General features: G+C 33.1%; 1 protein-coding gene across 6 annotated transcripts; it reads right to left on the reverse strand.

Moving 5' to 3' along the window:
• On the reverse strand, positions 4210 to 26240 carry LOC18598074 (protein SHOOT GRAVITROPISM 6). Of its 6 annotated transcripts, none has more exons than XM_018121707.1 (51): positions 25896 to 26240; positions 25713 to 25803; positions 25580 to 25634; positions 25357 to 25488; positions 24879 to 24950; positions 24559 to 24649; positions 24347 to 24442; positions 23778 to 23856; positions 23620 to 23683; positions 23163 to 23266; positions 22828 to 22933; positions 21845 to 21934; positions 21638 to 21715; positions 21360 to 21427; positions 21187 to 21286; positions 20968 to 21090; positions 20518 to 20607; positions 20345 to 20410; positions 20093 to 20191; positions 19927 to 20001; positions 19387 to 19446; positions 18761 to 18850; positions 18367 to 18488; positions 16949 to 17078; positions 16795 to 16874; positions 16272 to 16407; positions 15815 to 15896; positions 15238 to 15383; positions 14332 to 14412; positions 14131 to 14231; positions 12875 to 13113; positions 12684 to 12793; positions 12405 to 12533; positions 12227 to 12301; positions 12008 to 12141; positions 11802 to 11874; positions 11528 to 11659; positions 10741 to 10922; positions 10537 to 10659; positions 10372 to 10432; positions 10168 to 10263; positions 9973 to 10073; positions 9708 to 9813; positions 8292 to 8405; positions 8119 to 8193; positions 6190 to 6288; positions 5634 to 5705; positions 5443 to 5528; positions 5261 to 5351; positions 4910 to 5017; positions 4210 to 4823 (listed from the first exon to the last, which is right to left on the reverse strand). In XM_018121707.1, exons 1-51 carry the CDS (start codon positions 25936 to 25938, stop codon positions 4644 to 4646), a joined length of 5136 nt encoding a protein of 1711 aa, XP_017977196.1. In that variant the 5' UTR covers positions 25939 to 26240; the 3' UTR covers positions 4210 to 4643. The 6 variants fall into 6 exon arrangements, with proteins under 6 accessions (XP_017977196.1, XP_017977197.1, XP_007027497.2 ...); XM_018121708.1 differs by having other exon boundaries at positions 5261 to 5354; positions 24347 to 24434; positions 24559 to 24618; positions 25896 to 26236; XM_007027435.2 differs by having other exon boundaries at positions 5261 to 5354; positions 25896 to 26236.

Genomic DNA, 26697 nt, shown 5'->3' on the forward strand with positions numbered 1-26697 from the left:
TGCTTAATTAAACAATTGATTAACTGCTTTCTTTGTTAGTTGATGTGAATGGTGAAGCTGTGGTACACAGAAGGTGCTATATAAAGAGTTAAACGAGGCTCATCGTGTTTAAATTTTGGCAGTAAAAGGTCAATTAATTGAATAACTGATAAAGATCCTCTCCTAAAACCAACTAAGTTGACTGCTATATTAACATTTAAGTGACCAAACTTTCCTGTACGAAGATTTCGAAGAGAAAACAATCTTAGACTTTTAAAAGTAAGAAATAAATGGTGCAGAATAACTGATGTGCAGGGAAAATTTATGTAAAATTCTTGGCTTGGTTTCGTATTCCCCATCGTTGCACCGGTGAGTATAAATCGCTGGACGGATGTCAACCCACAAACTACTCCAGGATCTTCAAGAATCAGTGCCCTCAGGCTTACAGTTACGCTTTTGATGATCAAAGCAGCACTGCACCTAATTACCTTATCATTTTCTGTCCTTCAGACCTTGCAAGCACCAAAAAAAAAAGCTCTATTGCTTTACATATATTTATGATTCTAGAATAAAAACCATTACTGCTGGTTATCAAATAAACATTAAAACCTTCTTGGTTTTAATTCTATGCCAAGATGTATGGATTGATGAATAATTTAACATAGGCAACTATTGTTTTGTAGCCTGTTGCAATTATAACTGATAAATCATATTCTCTAATAATGTTTTTAGGTTTGAAATTGTGATTGTGATTGTAATGGTAATAATCCGAGAATTAGAAAGGTATGGTCAATCTCGTATTCTACCCATGATATGTTATCAGTATTCTCAGCAATAGTTACTTGTTAATTCACTGAATTATTGCAAAGATTATTATATATATGATTTTAATTTCAAAATTAAAATAAATCTAAAAGCAATAAAGCATTACAACTATTCTTCTTTGAAAAATACAATTATTAAAGTTTGGTTTAGTTGAGATAATTTGCTATTTGCTATTTGCTATTTGCTTCTGAAACTAAAAACAGAAAAACTAAAATGCATTTTTCGAAGGATTGTACACAAAATATGTAATTTTTTTACCAATAAAATAAATAACTACTTCTACATAGATTGATTATCTTATTTTAATTCGTATTATATTTTAATTATTTATTTATTTTAAATTAATTCTGATACTTATTGCTCGAGAGTGAGTGAGAGAAGTGAAAAATTATTATTCATTGATTGTTCCACAAAACCATAGATATATACACAAGAAATAATTATAAAAACAAAATGTACAAGTAATGAGCTGCTGTGTACAAGTATTAAGCTGTCAAGCTTGTATTTACAAATGAATAAGAAAGATTCTAACCGCTTAGTGTAAAAAGGGACTTCTACAGTGTCTGTTGTAGACTTGGTAATTTGTGTTTTCATGTCGTAAACGTATCAGATACAATTAGATACGAAATACGTTAAGACTAAATACGAACACGACATGTTTAATATTCGTATTTTAAATTTAAAACACGTACACATATACGTTTAATAAACATGTAACACGATTAACACGTTTATTAAACGTGTCAATATATGACACGACACGATTAATAACACGTTTAACACGATTAACACGTTTATTAAACGTATTAATATATGACACGACACAATTAATAACACGTTTAATACGATTAACACGTTTAACACGATTAAATAAAAATATTTACAATTAAATATAACTTTATTATTTAAATTTAAAATCTATAATTATAAAAATAATTATAACAAAACAAATATAATAATAACATCAAATATAATAAAATTTAATATATATAACATACATAAAATTCATTATAATATAATATGATAAAATACATCATTAATATCTAACTTTCAAATATAATAATATAAAAACTCATTCATAATTTTCAATCGTAATAATAACATTATTACCTTTATAAAATTAAAAAAACTTATTAAAATAGTTATTTAAAATTATTTATATAAGGTTAAAATAGTTTTTAACTATTAATTTTTAATAAGTTAATAAACGTGTCACGTATACATGTTTAAACACGATAATACGATTAAGTAAATATATTTTAAACGTGTTTGTCGTGTCTGACACGTTAAGACACGAAAATTTTTGTGTCTTAACGTGTCAAAATGATTAGATACGAAACACGTTAAGACTAACTTCAAAACCTATTTAACCAGTATTTTTTCATGTCGTATTCAAAATTGTTAGGTTTAGTTTGTTACCTTAATATGCCATGTGTTGAGCGCGTGCGTTCTATATTATTGCTAATTCTATGACGTCCGCCTATAGCACTTGTTTTCTTGACACTAATTTTTACCTCTTACTTTTGCTTTACAGAAATTATTCAAAAAGTAAAAAATAAATAATAAAAAATAAGTAGTAAAAACATCAACCATACATATATATGAATTAGGCTCTTCTCAAGACATATTCAATTGAAAGCTAGCCAAGTTTCTTTTATTTTATAACAATAAAAACAAAAAAATTAAGTTAATTTATTTCACATTTTCTTCATCAATAACTTCTTAGTCTTATAATAATTACCTCTTCTAACACTTTTTTTTATTCGAAAAAAGGTGAATTTAAACCAAAATTTTCAAATAGAGAGAAACATGCGTATAAATGGATGGGTTTTAATAGAGTATTTAACTCAATCAAGCCCATTAATGTGATTTTGGATATGAGTATGTTTTGAATAATAAAATTAATATGCGATACAATTTTACGTAAGGTTCAAGTTTAAAGTTAAGATACCCATTATTTAAATTATTCATATATTAATCTATTCTGGTCAAATAATTAAAACTTATTTAAAGAAGGGAATTCATTTTTCTTAGTAATATTTATCTAAGTTGCTATTGACATATTTTCAAAATAAATTTACGGATTTCATAAGCAAAATTTTGTATAATTTTAATTACATGTGTTTATGATTTTAATTATAAGCTTACCAAATTAACTTATCATTTCATGTTTGATTATGGATTAGATGGTCATTGTAGTATTAGGAAACAAGTTTTATTATTGATACTTTTTCATATTTTATTGTTTTTTTTGGTTTAAATTTACTAGTAGATTATTAATGACCGCTTAGATTTATTTCGTAAAATTAATGAGTTTATTTATTTTTAAATACATTTTGTAATATTATATTGTAACTTCTCAAATTATTTTTTCAAATCTGATCAAGTCAGATTGGATCAAACTGAGATTTTTTTCAAAAAATTATCGAAAATTGCTAATCGATTTTGGTTAAGTTACGAATAATTACAATAAGTTTTTAAACAATTCAATTAGGTTTCGTTTACCTCAAAGCTAAAAGGTTTTGATTTTGAGTTTTTCAAATTAAGTGGATATCGGTGGTCATTTTTATGCACTTATTATTGTGTTAAATAATTTGATGCAATAAGATTTTAATTATGAAAGATGAAACAAATATATATTGTAAACAACATATATAACTACTTAAAAAACATTTTGATTGACGAAAATAATCATACTTATTCATTATATTTTTAAATTATTATTTTAAATATTTTTATTATTAAATATTATTAAAGTTTATCTGATTTGTAAATATAAAAAATTTTAATAATATTGAATGACTTTCATTAAAAATATTTTTTATTCAAAATATTAATAAAATTTATTCAAATTGTAACTAAAAATTTTAATAACATTTAACGACTGTCATTAAAAATGTTTTTCCATAATTCTAGAAGCATTAAATAGTTTATAGATTAATACTGCAAATTTCAACTATATAAAATTGAAACATCAATTATCTTTTAGATATAATTATTTTTCATTTTACAATTTAAAAACGTTTATATTCATATATCGTTATTATTTTAAAATATGTAAATAACAATACATGATAATAAATAGTAATATTTATTTTGAAAGAGACAAGTGACCCGTTAAATCCCATAAGCTTGACCTGTTTGACATGGGCAACCTGACAAGGTCTACTCAGACATTATTATTTTATTGAATGAGTAATATATTTTTATTTAAAAGTATGTTAACAATAATACACGATAATAGCACTTAAGCGTCAAATTGATTGATGTCTTGAATAGTAAAATTCAATTTTTTTTAAAAAAATAATATATGATAATAAATAAAAATATTCATTTTGAAAGAGTCAAGTTATCCTTTCAATAGCAACAGCTTGACCTGTTTTATCTCCGGAACCAAACGCGGTCTAGTGGGAAAAACAGCACTCATTTCATTTAAGTATTTTCTACAAGTGAACTCTTGGAAATATCGGGGAAAGAGTGCGGCCAAATACTTTACACTAGCTTTAACAACCAGCAACCCAAAAATGCAAATACTAGTCTTTGTATGATCAACATTTACAGCTGTATAGTTACAAACCTTACAACATTGACCCAACCCATCACAGTAAACAAACAAGTTGTCCTCATTGATTTACTGCTTCAACTTCCATTCGGCAATTTGGAATTGCTTCATTTCAGCAGATCACTTAACCTCTTCTCGCTCGGGATTCCTTTATGTACTCTAAAACTTTGACCTACCTGCATTGAGCTTGCACAGTTCACTTGCATCAAGGATACAGCCTGGCCGCCAGTCAAAGTACAATAATCGACACAATAATTGTCCCTTGTAAGTGCATTTGCTATTTTTTTGCAGACTCAGAATCATGACCCTTTCGGCCAGAGTCTGCTCGTTCAAGTCGAGCTACTCTCCAGGAAATTGAATTCGTTGATTTAAGTAATAAGCCAAAGGCTGAAGAGCTTGTAGCTCTAACGACTGCATCTGCAGACCGACTCATCTTGCTGACCAACAATCCAAACACCTAAACCATGGTAAACATGTTTCAAGCATATTTCTTAAAACCATAATAACAATAACAATTAAATGGCGGGGATATCTCAGAATAACCTGTGTAAAGTAAAGAGCTAATATGTGCTGATCGTTTGAAAGAGAGACTATGCTGCTGGAAACGTAAATAGCATTTGCTTGGATTATTGGCCAAGGTGCATCAAAAGCCTGCATCATCAAGAACTATGTTAAAATTTTCCAGCTTCCATGACTGTCCCGCATCAGGCTAAAAGCAAGCACATAATCCAGCAATCAAAGTTATGCAATTTAGATGAGGAAAAATAATATAGCCTCCTATTTAGAAGGGAAAGGCTTTTAAAGTACAACTTAATTGCATTTTTGCCATTAAGCAAATTATCCGGAAAGTAATATTTTAGAATAAATGTGCAGTGTTATCAGAAAAATGCAAACCTGTATGGTTGACACCATGTACGTATCAACTCTGGAGGAAAGATGTTGCACAAACTGCCTTGTAAAATCTCTTACAAAGTCCTCATAATCACTTCTGAAAGGAAGCAAGATATACTTTATGATAATGAAATAAGGAAGAAAACTTTAGGTTACTGTGCATTACAAGATTCATTATTACATACCGATGGTCAGAGTTAATACTATGCGAATTGAATAAAGCCAGCAACCCTTCTATCTCCATTAAAGTGGCAAACCGTTTCAGGGTGTTCTATTTATTTTGAAAAAAATAAAGAAAAAGAACACATCATTTAGAAAGAAGAATTCTTAATAAGCTTCATGCACTAAGGGGCATTGAAAATAAAGTATCTCTTACACGGCAGGCATGTCTAACAGCAAGATCATCATCATGTAGGTGTAGGATCAAGCGTGGGAGTGTAGCATGTATCTGGAGATAGCGATTAACATTAGACTAGCTAGATGAGATGATAACTGGTGCAAAAACTCATTCATTTTCTACTTTATCTACAATGTACCACAAATGTAGTAGGTGAATGGAAGTGTGATCAAAATAAAAGGATAACATGAAAATGTAATTGGGCATGAACCTTTTGCATGTACAGAATGCTAAAAACAAGCACTGATTAAGTTAGATAATTGGACTGATAAGGCTAGTTACCGTACTTCACATGGTCTTATGCTGACATTAGATAATTTATAGAATCTCTGATGATTGTGGCACACTGAGTAGACCAAGAAAAACTTCACAACTCTTTCTTTTAAAAAAGGTATTATGTAATTCTATGATCTTATCAATAAGTTCGATGATATATCTACCAAGGTAGATTCAACATCAAAGGAAAAACAGACTATTTGTCCTGGTAAATTTACCCTATTTATTTAGTTGAAAATGAAATCAACTCAATGACTACCTGCTCAATAAAAGCATCTTTATGTGCCCCAACTCCATAGTTGCTAAGTGCTCCAAATGCTGCAAAGGCATCAGCCCGCATCTTTACATTCATGGATATCTGTACAAGATGAAAACCATTGCCCATCAAGAAATGCAGCCTAACACCAAGACTAAATTTACAACTGAAACTGTGGTGCATGCATGGATGCAGATGCAGCTTTTGACACTAGCAGTGGTGGAGACTAACTCAGATTGATGCAAAAACAAAGATATCAAGAAAAAACATAATCCACTATCAAAAAAATCTAGAACAAGGGCAGCCAATGTTTAGTTATCAAGAACCTTACCAAGTCTTACTCTATATCTCTTTATCACAGGATGTAGCCCAGACTATCCAAGGGGACTTGGAATATTTAGTTTTGCAGGAGATAGGCTAGGTAGTGGTGTTTGAGCCTGATTATGTACATTTCTATGTTAGTGTAAATTATGTCATGTTTACTAATCAATTTCTATGATTTCCCACTTTTTGGGGACCTAAAGCTAAGACTCTTGCCCATGCTGATGCAAGCCAACCATTGGGTATAATATTTGTTCAAGATCAGCCTAAAATTACAAGATTCTTACAAAAGCACTCCTAAAGCCATCATAATATTTTCAGACTATTTCTTATATTTCAAAATTAAAAACAAACAAACAATGAAATAAGAAAATAAATAATCTAAATACTAATATATTTCTAGGCCAGGACAGACAGGAATTGGCTGCAAATTCAACATCTATCAGCCAGCCCTAACTTTATCAGGCCTAATAAGTTGTCAGCACCTGCACAGGGGGCCAGGATTATGAGTCTAGGCAGGTTGCCTGGCTTTGATCAGGTCTATTTGGAGCTTACATCCTTATATCCATAGAATAATTATACCTGTACGTATTAACATGATCTCTCCCTAATCAATGAAGAATTGTTTTAGGATAGCATGATACTATAATAAACCCATCTGTGATGCCTTTCAGACCTACTGTATGATATCCAAGGAAATCCACATGTATCTTATAGCACTCTTGAATCTTGATCTAATAAAAACATTCTTACAAACCCTACTCAAACCTTTATCAGATTTTTCCTTTAGTGGGGCACAAAACCTGCATGTGCTAGCATCCAGGTTTTCATCAAACCAGATTTCAACTGGCCAAAGCACCATCAATCAACAGCCCAAATTTGACTCTACCCTTACCATAAACTTGCCTTTCTGTTGTACAAATACAAACCACAAATCATCACAACATTTTCTGAAAATCTAGCACCTGAATAACACTGAAATTAGCTTTAAATTTTAAAGTTAGCTTCTTTCCTGAATTTCCTATCAAGAAATCATCTGATTTTAGCCATTCAATTGCCATAATGATTCAATCTTTCCCATCCCAAATTAATGACTTGAAATCTTAAAGTTGGCCTCTATCTTGAACTTCCAGCTATGAAAACTTTAAGTTTCAATCATCCCATTTGCATTTGTCATCTATACTGAATCTTTGAAATCCAGATTAATCATTAATGCTATAAACTTTAAAATCAAATCAAACCCTAGAAATATAAGATTGTCCATGAAAGATTTTGCAAAAACTCTTTGGCAGTCTACATCTAAGGTCCCCAGCTGGGAGCAAATGAAAAGGGAAAAGATGCAGACATCAAATAAGGAAAAGTTATATTACTCAGTTTCAGGTTAACTCATAACAGAAGCACACAATTGTAATAAATAACATAGCACAATAAATTATATAAAAAAGAAAGCTATTACCGGTTCATTTGATATTTACTACCTCCAGCTCATACTAATACATAACTAAGCAAGGTATATGGAGTCTTTAATGCATGTCCTAAGGTGATTCAAAATCCTATGTCTATAATTAGCATGGCCTTAAATCAAACATTGTAAATAGCTACGGAATGCACCTGTAGATTACGAAGCCGAACAGACAAATTAAGCAAAATGGGTTCAACAGCATCATTGGGTGAGGAGTCAAGAATCTACAACAAATTAAAAGTTTAAATAAAAATAATAATATAACAATGGAGTATACGAAGCAAATTGAAAGATTATATAAGAGAGTGAATGGAAAAATTACCGTCAGTAAGCATGAAACTGCAGTTAATTGCACTGATTCATCCAAATCATCAAGCAATGATAATATTACACCCAGAACTTGATTTGTGTACTGATAGATATGAACAGACGGAATCTGCCACAGACACAGAAAGACATACTCTCAAAGGGTATAAATAAAGTAACATAATGCAACCATACAAACATCAAATTTGAGACAGCCATTATGAGAGAAGTGGATGTCTGTGACTGCAATTGATGACTAAAAATGGCACACTTAAAATTAGAGGCTGCAAAATTTGACCGAACCTGAAAACTTGCCTAAACCAGCTACAAACCGAACTCGATCTTGATCTAAATTAACTACAAGAAGTCAAAGACCTGAACCTAAAGCAACCAAAACCCCAAATAGCCCAAGCTTGAAATGAAACAAACTTGAAACAGTGTGAACTCGAAGCAACCCAAACCTGGAGTGATCCAAATTTAGAATAACCCAAACCCAAGACCAATCTGACCCGAAACCTTTAAAAACCTGCATTTTAACCCAAAAAGACCCAACCTATAATGAAATGATTGTCTAAAATACTTAAATAAACAAAGGATAAACTATTTTTCTTTAATGAAAATTTTAAATTTTAAATAATAATATTATTTATAGCTATTATACAATTATATAAATAATGTATTTTCAACCTTTTCATATTGAATGTTTGAATTAGATTATGAAATGCACTTAACATGAATATCAAATGATTTTTTGTGCTAGCTTTACTATTTAAAACAACAACTAACTATTGAAAGCACAAGATGGTGGGAAATAAAATTTAAATATAATCAATTTTTTCAATTTATGCGTATTAAGATTAATTATATTTAAGTAATTAGACTTATGATTAGTTTTCTAAATAAAATTTAAATATTTTATAGTTCTATAAAAAATAAAACTAAGACTCAAGTACTCAAGTGTATAAATTTGAATTAACCAAGAAATCTCTGTTAGTGAGTGTATAGATAAAGATATAGTTTCATTTATATTTATACAAATGCTTATCAATTTTTTTTTCAAGATCAAATTTTTTCTATCACATTTTTATCTTAAAATTATTAAATTAATCAATGCTATTGACTTGACATTGATTAGAGAAAAAAGTGAAATTATGTATTGCATTCGATTTTATAAAAATGTCTATAGCTTATATGAATAAAAAAATGACCCGAAACGCGCATGAATCCGCATGAACCCAAAACAGACCAAACACGAAACGGTCTGAATCCAAAATGATCCAAATCCCTAAACTCTGAATCCAAAGTGATTCCAACCTGAGAAAATCCGAATCTGAAGTGAAACCAAGCCCGAAAATAGCCCAACCCAAACCTGTCAGAACCCACCCAATTGCCACCTCTACTTAAAATCTGAATGAATATCCCTATCACATACCTTCACTAATCCTCTTAAACAAAGGCATCTAACTGCTGGAGATTCATCTGAGACATGTCGACACAACACTTCCACCATCTCCTCCAATAGGGAACTAAACCCGCTACTGCATAATCAAAATTAGCACATAACAATTCTTATCAAGAAAAAGTAGATAGTAATGATGCTGGAGCTGATTAGGACAGCGATAACAATAAAACAAAAGAAAAGAAAGGGATACAAGTAGAAGATCAAAAGAAACTCAAAGAGATCACAACATTCATACCTGTAGCAGACAAACTCGGATAGTGCAGCAGCTGCAGCTTCCCGTTGAGTTTTTTCTTGACGGTTCAAGGATTTTGTGAAAATCTTGCATATATTCTGAACCTGTAGAATTGATCACAATGTTGGTAAACATTTTCCTTTCAGTATTATTAAAGATAAGCCATACAGAAAGAAACTACCAAATGGATAGTATTACCTCTTTTGGTCTCTTTATAGAAATGCAGCCAGCTAAATCTCCAATAAGATTAATCCACTTTTCCTTTTCATTTTGCTCACCATCTCTAGCCAAAAACTGAAGAGAGTATTTGGTTGTGTTTTAACTTTGTATTATTGAGTAAATGAAGTGTTTCTCTTTGTATTAGCAGTAGCAGCTGTTAGTATTGGCAAAAAGTTCACGTACCTTTCCCATTTCAAGGTCCCCAACACATTCACAAAAGGCCTGAAATGAGGTTAAAAGTGCACTGCAGAGGAGGAGAAAGAAATTGACATATTTTTAAGTGGACATCAGATTCCAACTTACATAACATATGCCTTTGTCAAATTTATATGCAGTAGGAAACTTAACCGTAGTGGTTCATGCTGACCAGAGCTAGCTAGACCATGACAACTTCCAAATTGGAGTATAAGTGCAGCAAGAACAGAAGAGTAGCTCTGTTCAACAGCTCTCTTTCCAACTTTACCACCACCTCTGTGATTAAGATGAAACTTCATAAACTCTGGAGACCATAAAGATAAGATAAATTCTCATGAATGCAATTGATCAACATACTTGAAAAAGGCAGTGAGGGCAAAAATAGCAGCTTGCAGAATTTCATCCTCTAACTGAGTTTCAGAAAGAAGACTAGAATTTTCTCCTTTTCCTGGATCACTTTTAGTGAAATGAGTCTGATTAAGGACGGAGATCAGATGCTCCAGGAACAAAACTGATAGCACTATGTGTTGGGAAAATGCCTATTCAAATTAAGAAAATGTCAACAACTGAAGGAATTGATTGATAGCTGTCCAATAAAAGGAAGTGAAAAAAATAGAAAAAGAAACAAAGTAGAGCATGAAATTTACAACATTGAAATATAGGCTTGCAGATATGATAAGAAAGCCAATGGACTAAAACAAATAAGAAAAAAATGTTGGTTATGGACCAGCAACATCATTCTTCATAAACTTTTAACACAAGGAAATACATACACAAAAAAACCTTTATATTCTAAAAAATCAACTACAACTATTTATAACTTGGAAAGCAAAGATTTCGACAAAAGAGAAACCATCTTGTCAATGGGTTATGTGCCTTTCAGGTCAGAAACAAAATTGGAAGATGAAATCCCTGTTTAACCAAACCCAGAATTTAAAAAGATTATGAAAACTAAAAGACCTAGTGGTATGCCAATCCTGCAAAGAAAGAACTGCCATCACATACAGTACTTGTACACACCAAGTCAGCCCACTTGACTCATCACAGGTAACAGCACCACAACAAGGCCTAAGATATATGTTGTCCATTCAAGGAGAAATATAATACAGGAATAATTTACTAATTAATTTGAAAGGGGACTCACGTGAAATGCATCCTGCATTGGCCAGCCACCACGTAGCCTAGATATATCTTTTGTGACGATATCCCTTCCAGCAGCAGCCAATACTTCATTGAAAACAATTTTTGCATTCGTGTTCTCAGATAGAGAGGATATCTACAGGTACTCAAAGATATACAATGATCACCATAAAAAAATATATAGTACCTCCCAGTTGATTCTACAGACTGTTAACAATGATCAAACAGGAATAAGTTAACATCAGCTAAGCTAGTAAATTTAAACAAAAAAAGGATACAGCTCCAAGAACTTCTAAACGTAATTGCTTCTCTGTAACATGCACCGCAGCTGAGAGCAAAGATTGAGTGGTCCTGTATAGAAACTTGGTCAACTACACTTCAAGAGACCTTTAATTTATCTCTTAATCATAAGAGTGTAAAATTAATGAGCTAATTAAAAGCTCATTTTCTTATTATAATAATTATAAAAAAAAAAAAAAAACACCTTGAAACATCGGTTTCACTCAGCTCAATCCCTCTCTTTGTTACAAATTCAATAACAGCTTGGATAGCCCCTTCAGCCGACTGCTTGATTTTGTCACAAATTGCTGGCATGCAACCGTGCAGGGTACCTACAAGCTGCAAGTAATCATCAAGAATAACTACTGCTGGTTAGTTTGAAAGCATTTAGATTTGAACAAGCAAACAGAAAGATAAATCTCACCTCATCCTTTGTCAAAAGAACACAGACAGAAGCAACAATTCTGTTAAAAACCTCTGAGGGATCAATTGAAGCATCCTGAAAACACAGCAGAATAAAAAATAAACCTGGTATAAAGTGTCATAGGTTAACTTATGTAACTCTAAATTTTAGGGACAGAGATGCTCAGACTAAAACATACACTTCTCAAGATGGCTATAACATCCTCAAGGGAGGACAAAGCGCCATAGGACAATTCTATATCACCACCAACACTAGAACCTAATGGCCTTGGAAGTGACAGAGAGATGCTGAAAAGTTGATCAAGAATCTAGTCAAAGAAAAAAGAAAGATATTAAATCCTTTTCTTTTTTGTAGAATTAAATGCCTTACATAGATTAAGATAAATTAAAAACTTATACAGGTACTGGAAGCTGCATCTTTAAATGATATGAAGTCTTTCACTAAACCAATTTAATACCTGAGCAGAAATTTTTCTAACTTCAGAATTAGTGTCTGCACAGCGTGGAAGATACATTATAACTCTATCTCCCAAAGACAGAGCTTCACGACTTGGCAAAACAAATGCCGCTGGTAGTTGAAGAAAAGAAATTCAACAAGATTAGCAAGAGGCATGAAAGATCTAAAACCTGCCATAGGAAGTGCACTTACATGGTAAGTTGGAAAAATTTCCGTGCAGAGTACGGTCAATTTGCTTGCTGTGAGTGCAACTCCCACGACAGCCTAACGCACAATAGCCACTGACACAGAGCATCCGGAACTTGACAAGCATCTCATACACTGCAAGACAACCTCTTCTTCTTTGATACTCCACAGATGAAGAAACATATTGATCAATTTGTCTTAATATATGCAATAGCTGCTCTGCTCGACTTCTTCCATCCTCTCCACTGAATGTTGCACATGTTGCCAGTTAGAACAGCCATGGATCATACAACAATACAAATAAAAGTATGAAAATTTGTAAACTAGATATATTAAGATTTTTGCAGATGGACTCTGTTCCTAACATCATCACCATCAATATTTCCTTTAATATTGAAGTCAATAAATGAAGCACGATAACCTAAATGCTAACTAAACAACATGAAACTCTAGAAAAGTAGAACAAGTTAGCAAGATAGCTAAGCTCTTCAAGAAGCCCCCAAATTCTAATCAGGCTTTTCTTTCATGTCTCTGCTTTATGTGGCCAGTTCTCTGCCTGGCCTTGAAGGAGGGGGGTGGGGGGGTCGCGGGTGGGGAGGAGTCCACCTTCATTCATCATCGACACTGGGATAAAACAAATTCCCAACAAAATATTGATCTCCATGCTTATGTTCAAAGTACATTATCATAGGACTTCAGTCACAGAACATATTGAATTCTTATCCATTGAAGGGCCTTGGATTGCCTATGGGAAATTTTAATCTTCCAAGCAGAAATATTCATATCCTTTCTTCAAAAAAGGAAACTTGAAATATACATGGAATAACCAGATGCAATAATTGTCCTACAGGTTTCTAGTGTGAACAAAAAAGTGAGGTCGAATAATCAAATATACACAATTAAAACAGAATGAAAACAAATAAAATTTAGAACTAGGTTGTTTCCAAACTACCAGTCCAACTTCTATATTGATTAGGTTAACGGGAAGTATATCTTGTATCTTATTCTGATTTTACCCTGACCTTCAGGCCATCATCAAACCACAATTAAAGGGTTCATATAGAACACTAGTAAAGACACACCTTGTACACTTATCATTTATTGTATTTGTTTCCCATGTTCTAGATATAAAGTTTCAGTTAAGTTATGGCAGTCAAGTAGGATACCAGAAGCAAAGAATATTCTACAAGTACATGTATGCATACTTGTGAGAAATCTTACAATAATAAAAGCAAAAAGTTCAAACCATATCTCGACAATACCTTGTGAGAAGAATAGCACATAGAAGAGTGATAAGGTTATCTATAAGGGGATTGATAACATCTATTGGATCATTTGGCAAAGCAAAGAACCCCAAGGTAGCCTGTCAAGATATTCAGAAGTATTCACAGCTCAAAGTAAGCACTTATGGAACAGAATTCACATTGTTACTAATTTTAACAAAATAAACTGAAAACATGTACCTTCATAACATGATTTCTTGTTTCAATTGTCAGCTTTGGCTCCACAGAAACCAAGGTGGTACAGGCATTCAAAGCAAGAGCCTAAGAAACCATAAACAGAAAACAGGTCATATACTCTGTTACACAGACTCATCATTTTGGATCACCATACCGGTATCTACATGACATGACACAAATAAGGATACAATATATGTGTCCGACGAGACATCGACCCTAAAGGCACGGTCTCTGCTCCCTTTGGCTAGCTACAATTGCAGCTGGAAGAAGAAGAAGAAGAAGAATAGAGAAAGGGCGAGCCAAGTCTGTATTGTGCTGCTGGCTTACAAAAAGGGAGAATGAAAAATAGTTCTGCTGTGGTGCTGAATAAGAGAAAGATGAATAGGAGAAAATTTAGGGCTTTCCATTTAATATTAACTTGGCTTGTACAAGGCGCTAATAGTCAGGCCCAAATTCCCTTCGAATTAGTCTTAGCCTAGCACAAAAAGCAACACGATATCTCTCGGGCTCTTGCCTAGCTAATATTTATATGGGTTCGAGCTTTGAGATAATAATCCTTTAAAAATATTTAATTATTTTTTGATAGAATAAAACTACTTAAAATCAATACTCATAATAAAACTTAATTTAATTGCTTAAGACTTTAAAAGAGAAGGGTTTTCCCTTTTTTTTAAAATAAAGCCCAAGGAAAATATTAAAATTAAAATTATTTAACATGGTATTGTAGTTAAATATCTTTAAGATATTGTTATAAGACGTATCCATGTGTCTGCACTCTTACTTTTGAATCCTTTTTAGCCAACTCCATGAGTCCAAAATTTTAAGCAAACTATATAGCAATATCAGTTAATGTAATAGACAATAAATACCACTATATCATACTGCAATTATTAGAAGTAATCAAACTACCTGAGTATGCAGAAGTTCAAGACTTGAATCAGCAAAACCATCGGTTTCATCTCGACCCATTAAAGTTAAAATATAGTCAAGTAACTGGTCTCTTCTTTTCAGTGGGAACGGTGCACCATTTTCAGCAGCATTAATGACAGCACGACCTGCATGAACAGTGAGTTATATCACCATTACATGTTTGAATGCCAGAACAGCTAATTTGTTATCAACATATTAAGTATGACATGTGAAAACATTTTCTATGTGAAAACATTTTCTAGCAGTTTTATTTCCGCATTTCATCCAACCAACTCTTAAGCCAATGCATGACATCCTCCCCAACCTCTGCTTCCTCATGAATCATCAAGTCTAAGCTTTGAAAACAATCACTCTTGGCGCATAGGAACTTCCTTCTCAGAAATTCTTAGTCCATAATTATTTCTACTTTTACCCTTAATAAAAGTGCATTCCTATTATACTGTTCAAGCCCTGCTTAACCTCACACCTTTTGGACACTAATATTCCATGTTTCTCTTTTTTGAGAATTATTCACTCCACGTTTCTAACTTGCTATTAAAGTATTATTTTTACAAACCTAGTAAATCAATAGCTGTAATAACAGCCTGCTTTGCTGTCGGGTGATGTACATGAAGAAGCCGAGAAAGCATGTTAGTCCCCTGCAAGAATGAGAACTAATAATCACCTTACATAATATATAAAATTCTGCACTATAGGTAACACAGTGAACAGCCAAATTGTAAATAGACATCAGACAACTTCAATCAGCTATAGTGTATATAGGTATAACACAGTGAAAATCACAGTTCAATCATAAGATGCAGATTTGTATCAGTAAGAAACATGTATGATGGGATGAACCCAATACCCACCATATATTAATGGTTTTCAAACATGCAGCTTGAAAGCTATACAAATATGGAACTGTTAATGCTTTAGTTGTAAATGGAGGCTAAACATATAAAAATTATGAGGCTTATATCATTACAGCATTCAGAGAGTTATTAGGAGCCCAAAAAGATAAGATTACTTACAACAAGTGCATCTATTCTAGCCTCAATAACCATTGATGGAGCATATCTTGCAGCATATCCGTACATCAGAGCCAAAGCAGCGTGTACATCATCAGAATCTTCTGTTCTGTAACTTTCAGAGAAGAATGCTAAAAACCTGCAGCGGGTAAAGCCTCAGACTTCAGATCAATTTTTTAAAAATACGCACAACCTTAAAACTTAAAATTAAAAAGAAAGAGAAAAATGAGGAAAGTTGAGAACATGCTTATACAAATTGACAAAAATAATCAATTTATAAAATTACTTAACTGAAAACAACAGCAGTTGTAAAGAAAAGTATTGCTTCAAGTTTTCAGTTTCACCCTATGATAAGGATAATAATTCATAAATATGGTAAACAAATAAAATAAGCAAAGCCATTCTGCTTAGAGTTTTATTCTCTTCAAATTTTGAAGAGAAAGTGCATGTACTGCTAAAATCCACATGTAAACCGAACATCACATTCCATGGTGTTGCAAATGGAAAAAAATTTTAAGCATCAAACCTTTGAAATATGCTTTGACCAACATTATCTAGAATGTCTTTCAGCTTATCCAACACGGCATCCAAGTGGGATGCTGCAACCTGAAAGAATGAAAATTAAAAAAGATAGACATGCAAAAGAATAAAAACAAATACTAAAAAAGCTTCAAGTCTACCAATCCCATGGCTTTTGCTAAACCAAGTCTGTTGGTCGGAATAGCGATATTAGCTTGCTTATACATCCAGTCAATTTTTCCACGGACATAACCCCTGTCATTAACTTTCTGAAGAAGTATACCCAGGCCTCTGCAACACCAATTTCAAAAAAACAAAAGAAAGAAAGAAAGAAAAGAACATTCAAGATTTTGCACTTAGCTTTGTATCTACTAGAAAAACAGAAGGCGGTGAACTCTGGGGAGTCAATATTAAGAGTAAATAACTTTAGAAGCTTAACATCAGATACAAGCAATATTTTAAGCGGAAGGTCATTGCTGGTTAAAGAAATTGCTGAAAGTTAGCAAGGAGGAAGATTGCAAGAGAAATCTAAAGCTCATAATCTATACAGTAAATCAACTTCATAGAGATTGGACTTGGTTCCAGTGTAACATCAGTAACTTCAAAAGAAAAATTTCTGATGCCTCTAGAAACTACAAAAAATAAAAAGTAACTTAAAATTCAATAAGAATTTCCTTACAAAATAATTTTTGCTTCTAAAACAGGATAGGCCAAATGAAACAATCACCAAGAGAAATTTTACTCCTGAATAAGGAACCAATACATGAAAAAACCCCTCACTCAAGCTGTTGCAATTCATCAGGATGGTGCCTTCACTTGGCACTATTCCAAAAATTAGCTGTAGAGAAGTGGCAAGGCCTGAATTCAAACCAGACCTCATCATCAAAGATAATTTGAAAAAAAAATTTAATAGCATCTAGCATCTAATATCCTATATTTTGTGCATATTTATGTTAGACCAACATAACAGGCAACATCCTGGCAATTGCCTCAGTTCTATAAATTTTCCTGCAGCCGCTAGATTAAGGGAAATTGTAACTCTGAATGCACTAGTAAAGGCTTAGATGTTAGGATGGCCTCCATTCTTATGCACATATTCATAAGTATACAAATACAAATATATAATTGTAAATAAAGGATGAAAAGGAAATAATGTACAATTCTCATACATGTTATAATTTAGAAGGTCAAGAAAAACTTTTTAACGATATGAAAAAAATGCATATTTTAACATTTTTTTAAACTTAAATTGGCATGCTTGTAAACGTATAATAAGTCATCATTTCCTTCCTTTAACCAAACAAGGTAAGTTTACAATGAACCCCTTCCTTCTCATTCTCTCTTCTTTTTTAAGCAATCCCCAAAACATAGAACTATACCTTCTCCTTTCCCCTCTATTAATCTTCCTTTTCCCACTCTACTCCTCTCCCTCCATTCCGCCTCTTGTCCTTCCCCTCCTAATTGACAAACATAGTACAAGAATCTTTCCCATTTTCACCCCAATTCCACCCCACCCACAACAAAAGGAAGATACTAGTTTCTTTCATGAATTCAAGATATCAAAATTCAAAACTAATACCGGTGAAGGAGCGCTGAATGTTCATCATCAGGCGCATAAAGTGAATATTGCTTGGTAAAAGCATTTCCCAGAGAAATCACCCAATCAGTGTCTTGAATCACATCCAAAGATTCTGCAAGAAACTGCAACACAATAATCATGAGATATTACTAATGGTACTTAGCACATAAGGAGGAGTTTCTAGTTTTTCCCCACTTTGATGTTGTTATATTGCACTCAAGAGTAAATCTCATTTCTTATTTACATCTGAAAAAGGACATTAACTCCCCCATCGGCAAAGTCCAAAGTCAAAATAAAGTTCTCTAGAGGAGATGTTTCCCACCATGTGCCAAACAATATAGTGGAGCATAAAAAAAGGAATAACATAAATGATTTATGAGATAGAAAACCTTACGTTGATTATCATGTCATCCCAGGTCTCTTGATAGGAAGGATCCAGCTCGAGATCTTCTGGGTCACTAACATACGCCTTCATTTTTGGAATCTAGAGCTTACCAAAAAAAACAATCAATTAGATAAAGAGCATGCTCGCTTTAGCTAACTTTTGATACATGCATGACCAATAATTTGTTTAATTAGGAAACAAAATAGGCAATAAGTACACGAGGGATAGAACTATACAGAATGAACTTGAAGCAATAAGCATTGATCTAACTACTGATTGAGCCTTTCTCCTATAACTATATCTTTTAAATCTTTAGTTTTAATATGTCGACATGTTTTAGAAACTTTAGAAACTAATATTTCATTATTAAATACTATTAACATCAATGTAGCCAGCAGAAAAAAAATGGAACTGTCACCCTATTTAAGTGTTTAAATTTTTCTTGCAGTCACATATCTCACAGTTAATGACTCAGTACACATGAAACAATTTTGACACATCTATATTTTGATCTGTATTACTTTCTCAAAAGCACTTCATGCACCACTATAATTTTGGTTTCTATAAAATGAACAAAATTTCAACTCAAACATAAACTTTCACTTCTAACTTAATTCCCATAAATGAGGGTCTACCTCATCTTGCCAAAACAAGTTGATGTTCCTTGGAAACAGAGGTGCCAAATAACAGAGTACCTGTAAATAGTTCAAAAGTTAAAAAGAAGACAGGACCATTTATCGGTCTAACATGGCTAACCCATTCCAAATGAAACAACCATAGTATACCTCCAAAACAAAATTAAATCAGAAATCTTGAACAACTGCCATACACTATTAATTTCAGCCACAGAAGGAACACCATTTAAATTTCCATGCATTGAGCTTTACAAGCCTCTATCCTTTTCATGTATATTTGACTAGAAAAACTGCTTAAAATACAGTAATTAGAAGTGATCTAAAACTGGAGGTTGCATGAAAGAAGAGAAACTGAATTTTTTTTCACAATTTTGAAAAAGTTTAAAAGAACATATGCTAAGTAGAAAAGTCTTCCAATCCACTGGTCTGATATTCCAAAGTGAATAAGAGCACAATTAATGCCATACTTTTACATCTGCTTTAACTTGTCAAGGTTCATTAACAGTAATATAAGCTAATTCAAGTATAATTTATGCTTACTGTCAGAATCTGAGTTGCCAGCTGCTCCCTTGCCAAAGGGTTGTGCAAAAGAACCACCAAGCGTGCAAACAGCTCCTAAATTTGTGTAGGATGAAAGAGATTTACTTTCATACGGTAGAGAACAAAAGCAAACTTAAAACACATCATATGCATAAATGCACATTACCTCAGGGTTTGGAATATCACTGCGAGCTTTACAGTCACTAAGCATATTGTTGTTATAAGAAGATCTATGTCTGCATAATTCTGCAATGCATCTGCATACCTAAGTAGCAGCATAGATGAAAACCAGTCATTACAAATCATTAGATTCAGCCTAGTCTAACATAAGAGATGGGCATTACATGCACAATGAAATAACCACAGCAAACAGGAAATAGAGGGTTGTGGACTTAAAATTATTTAAGATGCATCCCACCGTGGCAACTGCACCCGTATAAGCCTGAGGAATGATCATCTTCAACAGAAAAGGCCAAAGAATGTGCTGCATAAAAACTAGATATCAGTTAAGGATAACTTTTGCCATTAAATTTTCAAACTAAGAACCCTCATTAGAGATTTAATGGTTGAAGAAGGGAGAAGCCAGTATACCTCCATTTCGGGAATTGTGATAGTTAGAAGTAGAAGACCTTTCTCACATATTGCTCTTAGTTCTGTTGGACAAACTGACCCTATCTGCACCTGACAAAACAATAACTGACATTAAATACAATGGTGACTCATACATTATCATACTTTACATGATCCTGAGAATGTGTCAAAGAAAAGTGTAGCAATTAAGGCTCAAATTTGACCGTTTAAGTACACCCAAGCACTGTAGCTGGTAGAACAAATATCAGTTTTGATGACATGAAGTGACTGCACTTAACAAGAATATGTAATGTACTGTCCATTTCTTCAATTTTATCATACATTTAAATTCTTCTATTTTTGTGAACAACAATCAAATTAAACCAACATTTGACACCCTGACTTTTCATATTTGTAAAGTAAATCATCCAATTTGTTACTATAGTGAACAAAGCTGGACCCAAAGCTTACCTGGGAGCTTTCAAGATCATTTCTATCATGTTCTGATAAAGCACAATGGCATACAAGATATTCGACAAACAACTCTGCGTATGGCCCAACCAAGTAACAATGTGAAGCCATCACCACTATCAACTACCATGAAAGTAGGACCAAAACCAGTAAGATAAGAATGTATGTTTGATTAATAGCATTATAAACTGTAAGCTATAAAACTACATAACAACATACCTCAGAGAGAGCCTTTCCGATGCCTATATTTTGCTCATCTAACAACGACTTCACAGCATCAAGTAGCAAAGGCCTCTTATTGTGCCAAGCTTCAGATGACCTTAAAGGAAATGCAAGTAAGTCATGTAAGATAATTAATAAACAGAATTACACGAAGAAAGAAAGAAATAAACCTGGGCAAGAGATGCTTCAAAACACAGAGAGCACCAAAAGTTAAAGGCTCTTCTTTTAATCTGCATTTCTGGTAGTAAAAAAGATATAGAAAAAGAAAAAATACGTCAAAACATTAATTATCTATTACTACTATTAAGAAAAGAAAACTATGTCTTTCTACTTATCTAACAACCAAATACAAACAGTCCAATCATTGATGCCACTTTCCTGACAATACAAACTTTCCAGTTTAGATGACCAAAAATGAAGCACCTTGCTTAGAAATGTGCATACTCACATTCAGAAGAAAGGTAAATAAATCCTCAGGGTATACAGAACCAACTGTCAAAAAGCAACGCTGTACTTCATTGTATGTCTGCAACACAAAGTACAAAAATTATGATGTGGAAAAAGAAATGGAACTTAGTAGCAAGTAGAAGAAACAGAACTTATCATAGTAATTAACATCATTAACAAAAGAAGGCCTTGCAGAATGTAATCATACCTTCAGTCCCACAGAAAAGTCAGAATGCTCTTTGCTATCATTATTCATGCAGATGACAGGCAGGAGTGTTGATAGTATAACTGTGAGCTCCTGCAAAAGACAACATGAAATATCCATCAAGAGAAAAAAAGAATTTGCTATTCACGTAGTACATACAAAAGAATCTTGACAGAAATTAGCCGGTGTAAAGGAAATTCAAGCCAGTGTAAAGGAAATTCAATAACCATGACTGCTCTATTTCTGATTTATAAAAGGCGAATATTTCCGTACTGCAATTAAATCAGTAATTAATCCACATACCTATCACATGGACTACAAAAATGGGGCAACAAACAAGCAAACAAACAACAAATGCAACAATAAACAATGCAGGCTCATGCAATGTTAATGTATCCGATCTAAAAGTAATTGGCATTAGGTGGAGATGTCCAACTTGAATACAAGGCCACCAACAAACCAAATTAAACCAACATTGGATAACACCACTTAACACTTTCAAAAGTTTTTCCTTTTACGAAAGACAATTAGAGACTTCATCCTAATATTGATTAAATCAAAGCATTTTGAATAACATCTGACTAACATCTAGAAAATGTCTAAGAATAGAAACCCTGACTAATCCTCGATACAATAACTAGATTTCATTATTGTTGAACATTCCTTTTGGGCACTTACAAGTCTTTGTCTGGTTAGCATCTACTTTTGTCAACGAGCAAGGAAAATGAAAACTAAAGATATGGTTAAAAAAATTTCTAAAGATAAGACATTCAATAGACTGTGCTCAACAAAATCATTGCTTGTAGGAGAAAACAGAGCAATTATTTCATAAACTATTTAACAGACATAATGAAACAATCCTCAAAGTTCTTCCACCATATCTAAGAAAAATGAAGATGTTACACTCGAGAGCACTGAAAGTTTTTGCGCAAGAAAATAGTAAGTAAATACAAGTGAACAGAAACAGAAGATGATGAGGGCTTTACCTCAAAATCAAGCAAAGGAGGGCCCGTTTCTGAAAGTAAGGAAGCATTTAGGAGATTATAGAGACTATAGGTAGCAATAAGTGCAATATCTTGCTCCCTTTTATACCTGATTATAAGATAAAGGAAAAGACATTATAATCCATATCGATGTCCGAGTTTAAAAATTGATGAGGTTTGTCTGCTTGTAAGTATCTGCAAGTGTATGGATGCAAAACATACATGTCTAATAGCAACTCCAAAGTAATACTTTATATAACACTGGTATACATCGTATATACAGACTACAATAATGTAATTTGTATATTGAATCATTGAGGACTAAATTTTAATCTTACAACTCCAATATAGTAGGAACAAGTCTTGGTAAAGCTGCCTTTAATTGCGTGCGGGTGATAAGACCAACCATCTGACCTAATGCTTCTACAGAAGATATTCGAACCTAATTCAAATAAGAATAAAGTCAACAATGAGCAACATTAGATCCTAACAAACAGGTAGTACATAACAGGACATAGACCTTGTTAACAAAAAGAAATTAAAAGATATTTATTGGAGACAGATATATTTTTCATACATAGGGATTTTGCTTAAAGAATTTTGCAGTTTTCACATATTTCTATGTCTTTGTTTTTGGATGAGCATGGAGGGATTAAGAAACACGCAAGGGAGCGTTATTCAGTACATGGAGTTTTTTTCCAGAATCAAACAATAATAAGAACATAATAAAACAGTAATAATATCTTTAATCTTAGGTTTTTAATGCACACACACACAAATCTTGACTTAGCATACCTTAAGATCCCGTGAAGCAGCCCAAACTCTCAACAGAAGCTCAAAGGCAGAATTTAGAAATGACCTGCAACAAATACAACATTTATATGTAGGCATTACATCATCAGAACATGATATAAGGCGTCAGAAAAATGGCACCAACAAAATGTGTATCTCACATGACATCACCATCGAGAGGGGAATCTGAAGGGAAATCAACGTTATATTGCCCAACAGCTTGACACCAGCACTTAAAGGCTAGGAGGGTAAAAAGGGCATAACATTGTGAGTAAGCCAGCTATCAAGACAAGAAATGCATAATTCAGGTGAAACATATATCTACAACCAAATCATCTAAGGGAAACAAAATGGGGTGCACATCAAACCCTGGGAATTTGTGTATGTCAGAAAACATGGAAAGAGGAAAACCAGCATAAAAAGAGAGCAACCTAAGTTGATCAACTTTGCCAAAATAGAAAATGGTTCAGAAGAACCAACTTCTTTTACCAGCTATGCTCCCATATGGGAGCAGAGAATCTTACAAGATAAAAAATTAATTATATCTCAAACATAATGATGAAGATTCTGAAGTTCAAGCTCCACAGAAGGAGACTTCAATCAGAATTGAAAGACATAATGAAATCTAGTTACTAGCAAAGATTGAAACATAATGATGTTAACATGTTTCCTGCCTTTAAGTTATTAATTAACTTAAATTTTAAAAACGCAGTGAGAGGACATATATTACCATTTGCAAATATTGGCCTGTGGGCATCTCGTACGTTTCCAAGAATAGGTAGAACTCGTGAAAGCACACCTTTCAATCGTGGAGTGAACTGCATAGCTTGATTGAATAAAATAGAAGTACAAAAAGACTTTCGTTAAACAAAGAAATTGCAATAACCCATAGATAATTCAAGTTCAAAAAAGTACAAAGAACCACAAAGGCAGGTGATTAACCATCAGCAGAAGCAAAGTCTGCAAGTATTTGAACCATAGCTGGCAGAGCTGAGCTTGGCCCTGACAAATGAAGAAATATTTCTTCTATCATCTGCCAAACCAGGATAGGCCATGATTAATGACTAAATACAGATAGTTTAAGCAATGAAGTTGATAAGGGAAAACAAGGACAAAAGAACAGAAGAGGAGACATAGAGCAAATAAAGAAATATTTCTCTTATGTCAACAAATAAACATCATAGAACAAGAGAAAGTTTCAGAAAATTACAGTAACAGCCAAAATAGAAAATTACAGAGCAAATTGTCAGCAACAGACTTACAAGGTCCGGCAGATGTGAGCCTATTGAAACAAGTAGACTTGCCGCTGCCCTTTGCCAATCTGCATTGAGTTCCTATACAACAGTGAGCAAAAAAAGCAAATTATGAAGTGTGATCCATGAACAACTAATTGCATAAAAGAAAGCATGTGTAGAATTGGGGATCAATAAGCCACCTACCAATGTGAGCTACAGTGTCAGCCAATACTAACAAATATGTTATTTTCCTAATCCCCTAGGAGACACCACGATGGTTAGAGCTTGAGACGTCTTGGAGGTCTCAAGTTCCAATCACTAGGAACCTTGTTGTTTGGAATAAAAGAGTAAGAAGGGCCTATAAGTTTTTGATAAAATAAACAGTAAGGCAACCTAATTCGTGGCAACTTCCTGAGCCTATAGGGGCAGTTCTAAGTATATGTTACTAATTCTAATGTAACAAAAGAAACATATAAAAAAAAGACAAATATATATATATATATACCTTGGAGGAGATAATTTCTGCGGTAGCAATTTTGGCAAGCTTGCCCATATAAGAAGCATCAATGTCCTTTTTATCTAAAGCTCGAACTCCAAATGCCATTACTTGAAAAACTCCAGCCATATTACCAAATCTCTACAATAAGTATCCAATAATTTGAAATTTTAATCACACTCCAATTTTCTACATCTAATAAAAAAACAAAAACAAAGAAGAAAATTATTACCCTGCGGCCGCCTCGAGAAACAGCGGAGCAACAGTCAAGAACAAGAAGAGGATTCCTAAAATAGTTATCAAGTTAAAATTAGACCAAAAAACGAATTATGTAAACTTGTTTGAGAAAAAGAAAAAGAAGGTACAGTGGAGAAATGTCTTTAAGAGAAGCCATGGAGGCTTCTCTAACCATCGGAGATTCATCTGCGAGCGATGAGACGAGAACTTGAACGGCCTCTGCTTTTTTTATAAAAAGATCAAAAATTAAAACAGTTTAAAAGAAAAATAACAGTAGTAATCAAAAGGGGGAATGTTGAAATTGAATGTACCTGGAGCGGGAAGTGAGCCCCCGATGGAGCTCGAAGAAGCCATTGAATTGTGCGTTACAAATTTCAAGAGAAAAGGAAACGAAGCATCGAAAAGGAGAGGAAAAGAAAATTCACTGTAACGAGAAAGAGGGGGATGGAGGAAAAGAAGAAAAAAAAAAAGAGAAAGGAGACAGGCTGGTCGTTAAAACCACGTGGTAGCGCGATTCCTATACCTTTTTTCTTAAAGGGGGAAATTGGAAAATGGGTTGATTTCGTGGCGTGTTCCGTTTCTGTCTGGATTTTCGCTTTTCGATTCGATTTGTTCCTCCGATTTGGGTTTGTCGAATCCAATCAAGATTCAGGAAAGAAAACGCTTACGTTTTTGGGGCAGAAAGAAGCAAATGGGCTTGCTGACAACTGTCAAACACAGAAGGGAGATCGGAGAGGGTTCCGTTGCATTGGGTTCTCTTTTTGGGCCTAATCTTAGTAGTACTATTTTGTTTTTTATTTTTTAACGTAGAAAGATAAAATAAATTCAAAAATATATTTGAATATTTGATTTAATGATTAATACATATCAACCATATTCTAAGAACAAGATTGGAATTTTCTTTCTCAAAATAATATATATATATATATATTAACAAAGAAAAACTAACATAAAATTTAGGCATAGTGATTGCCCTTTCACCTCTCCCTGGAAGAAAGAGGTTAATCTTGTAAGTCTAGAATCAAATTCCAAGTCCTACCTTTCTAAGGGGTCTATGCCTCTATAACTCTAGCCAGAAAAACAAAAATAGAACATTAAAAATTGCCAATATCT

Source organism: Theobroma cacao, chromosome 5 (assembly GCF_000208745.1).
Source record: "Theobroma cacao cultivar B97-61/B2 chromosome 5, Criollo_cocoa_genome_V2, whole genome shotgun sequence".
Taxonomy (NCBI): domain Eukaryota; kingdom Viridiplantae; phylum Streptophyta; class Magnoliopsida; order Malvales; family Malvaceae; genus Theobroma; species Theobroma cacao.